The sequence below is a fragment of the Momordica charantia genome (assembly GCF_013281855.1).
Source record: "Momordica charantia cultivar OHB3-1 chromosome 2 unlocalized genomic scaffold, Mcharantia_2.0 BLBB01000002.1, whole genome shotgun sequence".
Lineage (NCBI taxonomy): Eukaryota > Viridiplantae > Streptophyta > Magnoliopsida > Cucurbitales > Cucurbitaceae > Momordica > Momordica charantia.
The window spans coordinates 9,962,397-9,972,018 of NW_028275160.1; the positions used below are offsets into that span (position 1 = coordinate 9,962,397).

Genomic DNA, 9,622 nt, shown 5'->3' on the forward strand with positions numbered 1-9,622 from the left:
ATAATTATTCACTCAAATATTAGACAATTTGTATTTTTCTTTTAAAAAGAGGAGGCAAAATTTTATTTTATTTCTATATACTTAATTTTTTTTCTTTTATTTTTCTTTCATCTATATAGTTCCATTTGAAAACTTGGGCTAGTGGGTCCTAAGAATTCTCAACAATGAAGGTGACCCATAAATCAAAATCTCAAATTTTTTCTAAGAGAATCCATATATTTGGTCTTTCCAAATCCTACAATAAATAACAAACAAATATGTACATATTATTATTGCAACAATTTTTGAAAATTTTATTTTGATCTATAGATATTTTAATGAAAATGGATAAAGAATAATTAGTGTGATGGTTGATAGATTTCATAATGGGCTGTCTTCCACCATAAAAGAAAAAAAAAGTTACTTTTAATTTGTTTGCCTAAGATAGGAAGGTTCCTTAGGGAGTAGGGTTTAATTTTTCATTAATGGGTAAGCAATTGAATTGCTCTTAAAAGGTAAAAAAAAAGCTTATGATAAATTCATATTATTACAATTTCACCTTTTTATGGGCATTTTCTTAGCAGCTTCTTCATTCTCCAAATCTTTCTTTTTATTTTATATTTTTTAATCATCTTTTTTTAATTTTTGTGGCCCTTTTTTTCTGTCATTTTTTGCTATTTGTGATCTCTCTAATGGATCCAGCTGGTAGGCTTCACATCACACTTTTCAGTTCAAATTTTCTACAATAATGGACAAAAGAAGACTAATCTTAATGGAGGGTGTGCTTCCCAATTCAAAATCTCTCCATATTTCACTTTTTCCAATGCCTTCTTTATATAATTCAAACTAAAATTTTAAATAAAGTGATTGAAGTTCCAATTTCATAGAAATATGGATCGTAAAATGTTGATGTATTTGTCAAGGTGCCTGAAGATTTAGCATTTGAGGGGTCGAAGGAGTCTCGACGAATCATTTGCCTGAAAGCATTCGTCATGGTCGGGTTCCAATTCAAGTCAAGCAAAGTGTGGAAAATTGAGACTTCGCAAAAATAATAATAATAATAAATAAGCATTCTAATATCTCTAAATAACTTTAAAATGATTAATATTAATATTATGTCTATATTAGTGATATTTTTCATATTTGGTCGATTTTTTTTCAACCTATGAAGATTTACCCTTTAGGTTGATGTTGAACCCATGAACACATGTAAATGTTGATGGAAATGTTGATAATATTTAATGAGTTGATTCAAACTACCAAAGTAATGTTTTCATTTCTTTAAATTAAAATTATTTTTAAAAAATGGATGGATTTATAATAAGATTAGGATTATGAGCGGATTGGTGGAATCAACTTTAGTTTTTCTGAAGTGAACCTATTAATTTAAGAGAGTTTGAAAGTTTGACCTTAGAAGTTAAAAATATCAATTTGAATGTTAAAAGAAATAGATTAAATCAATCGAAAATTTACTTTTAAATTAAAGAATTGGACAAGATAGACTAAAATTGAGTTACAATAAAGAGTAAATATTAATCTAACGCTCTAATAACTTGAACTTATACTAGAATAAAACAAAATTAGTGTAAATCCGACATATTAATTCACTTACAGGGGAAGACAGACTTATAACAAAAATTAAGTATTAATATAAAACAAAATTAATAACTTCATATTCTACCATGTTTTGCAATTATGTGTACTTTTATAAAGGTAATTACAAATATATTCTTATTCAAAAAAAAAAAAAAAAGATTGTAAATATGATATTTAAAAAAACATGAATGAGTTGATAATGATAATTACTATGCTTTTATTTTATGTGATATTTACTATTTATTAGGGGTCATTTTCTTATGTCTCATGAAGTTTTGTTACATCTATTTTTTGAAAAACAATTTTATACAGAATTGAAGTTAAATTTTTTAGGCTTTGCTTAATGAAAATCATGTTTACAATTTTAATTAAGAAAAGAAAAAAGAAAAAAGCTAGTGTAACAACTCTTTTTATTTCATTTTTCACTTTTTCAGTGCAATTTTAAACTCGAAGTCAATTTTAAAATTTTGAACTTTATTTTTCGAAACGCTTTTCTAAAATAGATTACAGAATAAAGCAAACTTGGTTTCTAAAAATATGATATTAAAATTTAAATAATTATCAAATAGATTTAATAACTATTTTTTGGGTCACACTCGGAGCATAGATTCTTATTTAATCATAACTTAAAATCAAATGTTTGATAAAGGAGTTTGCAAACTAACATATAATCAGAAGGTAGGGTGCAGAAGATGGATTTGATGGGAAAAGAGAATCTTAGAATAATTGAAAATAATTAAAAATTAAAAAAATTGTTTAGTATATATCACATGGACCCATTTTCTTTGGCAGTAGAAGATAAAGCAATTTTCCACTTTATGAGCTTTTTTTTTTTTTTTTTTTTTTTTTTTTTTTTTTGCTTTTAACTTTTTATTTGATCTTTTTTGATGCAAACAAAAATGTACTAGTGACTTTGGGATGCATTACAAATACAATGTGCCACCACTGCATTATTTTTAATATTTTTTTCTCTCTGTATCTCTCTAAAATTTGAATATTTTCTAACAAATTCTACTGTCCAACTAATAAATTGTGAAATTAAAAGAAAGATTCTAAAGTTGATGTGGCGATAAAAATTTTATGGAATGTCACATGGAAAATTTTGAAACAATCATAAACATATAAGAAATTATAAAAAAGATATATATATTTCAATTAACATTTTAATACTTTTAAATAAATGATTATTAATCTTATATCTACCTGAGTAATATTTTGTTGATAATTTTTTTTATCGATTTTTATGATAACTAGAAATGTCTACGTCGAGACCATAGAAATATAAAAAGGTTGATAGAAATAGATAAATTTTTTGCTTAGATAGAAAAAGATGGAATCTTTATAAATTAACTTTGGTTCATAGTTTTTTTTTTCTCCTCTTTTTAAAGGTGGTTTATGATAAACTGGACAAGTACTAAAAATGTACTAGTTGATTGAAAAGTATTTTTTACTTATGATAAACTTATATATGCCATTGGAAAACAAAAAAACCTTATTTATCCACATATTAAATAACTTTTTTGGATATTTTACGAGCCAAGTCATTTTTTTTTCAAAAAAAATTCTTACATACTTAGAGTATAATTTTAGTTTTACTATTTTTTAAATAATATTTTAAATAAATAATCTTAACAATTTGATGAAGCCTAACTAAAATATTTTGTAAAGTTGGATTTTTTCTCCTTTTTATAAAACATACCACACAGCTAAAGGCCTTTACTCATCTCTTTCGGGTCGGAGAGGGTCGTTTTCGTACCTCACATTTGTTGTATTAAAAAGAAAAATATTCATCCTTCAGTTTTTTGATATATTTTTTTTTGAAAAAATAAATTTTGTTATTTCAAGTACAATAGTTTATGGTTGTGAAATTAGTGTTTTATACCTATCATAAACCTTAGCATTTAAGGAATAGATTATTTCAATTATTATTAGAGATCAATTGACCTCTCCAAATCTTCAAGATATTATGATATTGTCTGATTTGTGCATAAACTCTAGTGGTTTTGCTTTTAGTTTCACCTAAATATCATCTACCAATAGAGTATATTGTCTCTTATTTATTCTAGTCAATGTGGAACTTTAGTCGCATTCTTAACAATTTTTAAAGACAAAAATAATTTATCAAATAAATTAATATTTGTATAGTGATTTTAAAATAAAAATTATTACGTAATAAATAAGGGAGAAAATTCAAACCTATGAGCTCTAGATTAGGAATATATGTTTTAACTAGTTCAGCTATGGTACATTTAGGTTGACAAATTTATAACCATTTGAACTATATCCTGATTTATAATATTTACGCAGTTGTTAGTACGAATAATTTTCAAATAAAAGAAATTGTTTAAATTTAGGGGAGAAAAAATCAATCCAAAGTTTCTTTGGTCGACTAATATGTCATTGTTTTTCTATTCATTAGGGGGTCCAGCTTTAATTATTGTTTTAAGTACTAATTAATAATACTTGAGTATAATCAACAAATCAATCATAGAAACTCGTTAAGGATGATTCAATCAATAAAATTAATGTTAATTCAAAATCATCTATCTCACTCAAGTATTTTTCATTTGTCAGGACTAAAATTGACATTTAAACTATTTAAAAAATAAAATCCTAAAAAAGTTGAACTATATATTTATATTTATATCAAAGTTGAACTATATATTTCTATTTCTATTTCGAAGAAAAACTTGTGTTTTTTTAAATATTAAGTATATTTCGGAAAAAAAAGATGATCACTTGAGATCAACGTACCGATAGAACAAATAGACCTACCAAAAACATATTAGAAACACCAATAGAAAAGTCAATAATGCAATTAAAAATAGACATACGTAAATAAATAAATAAAAAAGAAACCACATGCTAACAAGGTATAATTTAACAAATTATTTATGCAAATAAGTTTCAAAGAAATCTTATCCGTGGTTGAGAATTAGAATGAACACTATCGTACCAATGAGTAACATAGGCATAAACATCAACTCTAAGCAGAATGCAAGAGAAGTACCCCATGATTTTTGGAATTATCTTATATTTAAAGAAAACAATTAATAATGTTCAGTATAATAGGTATTTAAATAGTAGGAAGTAGAATTTTGATATTGCAACGAAATCCACTGGTAATTAAAAAAAAAAGTTATATTGCTTAATTGTGAGAAGTTTGATTAACGAATTTGAGCCAATTATGATATCTATATATATATATATATTTTTTTTTTTTTCATTTCTCGTTACAAGAGAGATGAACCTAGATCTTGAATCTTGAGTGTCTAACACCCAAGACTTTTGTTGCTGCTGCCAATACTTTAAGGTGTGAGCTAATTATGGGTGAAATAAAACTTCATTTCTTTTTTTCAAAAATTGTTACTCGCTATTTGTCTTCTACAAAATTAATAAGATTTTAGAGAGAACAACAATAGACCTGTTTAAAAAAAAAATTGGAATATGTGAGTCTCTGACGATTTTAATTTTAACTTGATTTTCACTAAAATTAGTGAAATTTTTAAAGATTTTTCATATTACTTTTTATTAAAATCAGTGGGTGAATTAGTAAAAGTTAAAAAAAAATTCTAACATAAATCTATGGTCTTATCCAATAAAATTAAAAATTCAAGATAAAAATTGATACAGATTACCAAATTTAAACATAAAAATTGATTTCTGTTTATTCAACTTTTGTCATTACTTCATTGGTCCCTAGACTTTGAAGATTATTCCATTTCGATCCGGTAATTAAAATATATAATATATGTATTAATATATTGTCACGCACAAGGTAATTAAATCGAGTATAGGATGAAAGACATTAAACGACAAAAAACAATTGCAAGAATCAAAATAATTATATTTCATTTGAAAATTTGGACCAAAATAATTAATTTAAAAAGGTAAGGGCTACGAAATAAAAAAAAAAAAACTGTGTGTATAAAAAGCGAAATCTGGAAATGAAGAGGCCAAAATTTAAAAGTATTTAAAGAATTTCAATTCTGTCTCATAACGCATCCATTTTTCAATTTTTTTCGTCCCCTTCCCCCAATTCCGAAATGGGCGTCTGCGTTTCCACTCAAACCACGAATTCTTCAAGGCGCGGAATCACAGTGTCGCAACTGGAATCAATCCACCGCCGATCCACGATCAAGATCGTTCACATGGACGGATTAATCGAGGAGTTCGCGGATCCGATCAAAGCCTCCAAAATCGCCTCCCGGAACCCTAACTTCCTCCTCTGCAATTCCGAGCAAATGTTGATCGGCAGCTGTGTCCCGGCGCTCTCCGGCGACGAGGACCTCCAGCTCGGCCAAATCTACTTCCTCATCCCCCGCTGTCAGGCTCACACCCCTCTCTCCCTCCCCGACCTCTGCAATCTCGCCATTAAAGCCAGCTCTGCTCTTCGCAACCACCGCGCCGCGTCGCTGTTCAGGTAAATCACAAATCCATCCGCATTGTAGTTATACGATTAAGAACTCGATCGATCGATCGATCATCGGCTGTAGGCATTGCGCCGATTTCGATTCGGAATTTTGTTGTTGTTGTTGTTGTTGTTGGTTCTGTTCTGAATTTGATTGGTTTGTTCGGTTGGGGGAAGGGACAAGATGATCAGAAGAATGTGGATCGTTCGTTTTCTTCCATTTTAGGGGCAATAGATTCAATCCATAATCCAGATTCGGATTCAGATTCAGATTCAAGGAAAAATTGTGTGTGTGAGTTGGAATTGGAATTGGAAATTGAATGCTTCGGGATCACTGATATCCCCACTGTATAGTGTTAGTGTATACAATATTCTCCAATTGTTTTCTTTTTCTTCGCTTTCTTTCAACTCAAATGTCCAAACTATTTTTATTTTCACTCAACTTTAAATTTCTGGAACTTCCACTTAAATGAATATTACAAATTTTCTGTACTAATTTAAAAAAAAAAACATTAAAACTCGCACTTTTAAAAAATAAGATAGCACTGATGTCGTTTTCTGAATACCTGTTTTTTAGGATAAAAATCGATAGAACCTGACAAATTCAACGTTAAAATTGGTTTTCTTTTTCTGTATATTTTTTTTGAAAATGTATATATTTCAAAAATTAAAAGAACGTTAGAAGATATAATTTTTTGTATAAGAAATATAGAAATAATGAAATACTTAGCAAAAAAAAAGTTGGATTTCTTTTGGGTTTTGTACATAATTTAATTTTTGGTACGATAGTAGAGATGACAAATTTCTATAATTAAGGTCTACGTGGAGGAATTTCTTGGAAAAAATTACGGTTTTGATTATTTTTAGAATTTCTTTGAATTTACAAAATAAAAAGAATTTATAAAATAATAATATGTATGTATGATATGTATAAATTGAACGTGAAAAATTTTGGATAAAGAAAAATTGAAAATATATTTGTTAGAGAAAAATAGGTTAGAAAGAGAAAAAAAATTATAAAAAAGAATTTATAAAATAATATATTTATATATATTACTAAAAAGTAATTATTTATTAGTATAAATAATTAACTTTAAAAACTATTTAATATTTTATTCATTATTTAGTAAAACAATTAATAAAACATATATTAATTAGTTAAAAAATAGAATCACGAAATTTTTTTGTCACAAGACATGAAAATAAAAGCTTAAAAAGATAAAAAGACAAATATTCTAAAGAGAAGTTTTAAAGGGATTTAATTTTAAGAGATAAATAAAAAAAATCTTAAAAGAAAAGTTGGTAAGAAAACAAATTAGAGAAATAAAAGTTAAAACAAAATAAAAAGTTGAGAGAGTAAGATTGAGAGGAAAATAATGTTAGGGAAAGAACGAAATATTCTAAAGAAAAGGAAGAAAATTTCTAAAGAAAAAGAAAAATTACAATGACAAAAAAAAAATTAGACCAAAAAAGTTCAAAATATATTTTTTAGATAAAATAAATAAATAAAAAGAGAAATAAAATTTATAGTGAATACAGAGAAAAAATTTGGATAAAGAAAAGTTAGAAAATATATTTCTTAGAAAAAAATAGGTTAGAAAGAGAAAAAAAATTATAAAGAATAAAATTTGAGAGAGAAAAGTTCGGAAAAATATTAAATTTGTAGGGAGAGAATAATGAGAGACTTTTTTTCTTTAATATTGTTTTTTATTAAATTTATTTAAAAAATATATCATCTACTGAACTATTTTCAAGTATAATATTTAAAAAATAGTTTGTGAAGAGACGATCTATGATAAATCAGGAGCAAGTGTAGACATGATGCCAGTCACATGATCATCTATTGAAGAGACGACCAACTAGACACGCGTTTTATTGGTCGTATCTTTGAAATACGACAACATCCCTTTAGAAAAAACTATTACACTATTATATATTATAAAAATAGCACATAAATTATGAAATTATACATTGGTGGATTGGAAAAGCGCCCAACTTTTGTCTTTGTGGGCCTATTTTTTAAGACTAGTTTTCTTAGATAATTTAGGGCCCATTTGATATTTTTGGTTTTTGGTTTTTCTTCTTTTTAGATTTTGGTTTTTGGTTTTGTGTTTTTAAAAAACAAAAACTATATAGGTTTGATAACCACTTTTTTTGTTTTTTGTTTTTTAAAAACAAAAAACCCAAACATGTTTGGTAACCATTTTTAGTTTTTTGTTTTTAAAAAGTTAGAAAATTGAAAATACATATTAGTGAGAGAAAATTTTTATGTAGAGTAGATATGACAATTATGTGGGTGCGAGTGAGAATGTTCTTCCCCATTCTCGTGCTCGTGAAAATTTTTAATCTCTGTCTCCACCTCGTTCTTGGGTCCGAGAGATATTCTCGAGAAAAATTATATGTTTTATAATTGTTTATAATTATTTTTAGAATTTAAGTATAAAAAAAGTGTAATAAATATATATTAATTATTTAAAAAATAGAATTGGGGACGGAGTCGGGCATGTATTTCCTATTTTTGGGACACGACCCTGTGAAAATTTTTGTCTTCCCCCTAATGTACAGACATGAAAATGGATGTAAATAAACTTTTGAAAGATAAATTTTAACTAGAGAGATAAATAAAAAAAATTTAGAAAAAAAAATAGTGAAAGAAAAGTTAAAGACAAAAAGACAAAAAGAGAAAAATTGTAGAGAAAAAAGATAAACTCGAGAGGAAAAGATATGTTAAAGAAAAATTATAGTAGAAATAAATTTAGAAATAAAAACAAGATTCAAAATATAATTATTAGAGAAAATAAATAAATACAAAGATAAATAAAAATTAGAGTTAAAGAAAATTGAACGAGAAAATCAAATCAAAGGAAAAAATATTAAATTTTTAGTCAGAGAGAAATGAAACTGATCTATTAGAAACAGAAAAACAAAAATATAGAAAAATTTGGAAAGAAATAAATAATAATAAATATTCAAAATATGAAAATTTTAAAGAGAGAAAAATAAAGTTTGTAGAGAGAAATTTAGAAATAAAAAAAATTTAGAGTGAGAAATAAATTTTTTAGACATAAATGTGAGGAAGAAAAAAAAAGTTAAGTATTAGAAGGAAAAATCAGATTTTGAAAAATAAAAACAATGTTTTTGAAAACTACCCTTTTTTTTGTTTTTGAAATTTATATAGAATTTCAAAATGATTTTTAAAAAATAAAAAACAGAAAATTGAATTGGTCACCAAACAAACTTGTTTTTTAAAAACTAAAAACCAAAAATCAAAAATAAAAAACGAAATGGTTATCAAACGGACGTTAGATTTTCGAAACCGTTTAAAAAAAACAAATAGGAAATAATTTAATAAATTGTTTTTTTATATTTTATAGATAAAATAATTAATATAACAAGTAAAATCCAGATTTTTTTTAAATAATGTTTTTATTTAAACTTATTTTTAAAATAATGCTGCATTAAATAAAATTAAAGAAAAAATGCTCGTTTTGAGACTTATTCTAAAAATAATGTTTTTGAAATGAAGACAGGGTCGTTTCTCAAAAGACAAAGAGACGACCATCTGTCATTTGGTTGCTTTTCTAAGAGACGACTACACCGAATTGATTTTTTAGAAAAAAATAACATATTATTATA

At 25.8% G+C, this 9,622-nt stretch overlaps 1 protein-coding gene across 1 annotated transcript; it reads left to right on the forward strand.

Moving 5' to 3' along the window:
• The first annotated feature begins 5,531 nt into the window (after positions 1-5,531).
• LOC111025158 (uncharacterized) lies at positions 5,532-6,394 on the forward strand. Its single transcript, XM_022303003.2, has one exon. It carries the CDS (start codon positions 5,622-5,624, stop codon positions 6,000-6,002), a length of 381 nt encoding a protein of 126 aa, XP_022158695.1. The 5' UTR covers positions 5,532-5,621; the 3' UTR covers positions 6,003-6,394.
• Positions 6,395-9,622: the final 3,228 nt, after the last annotated feature.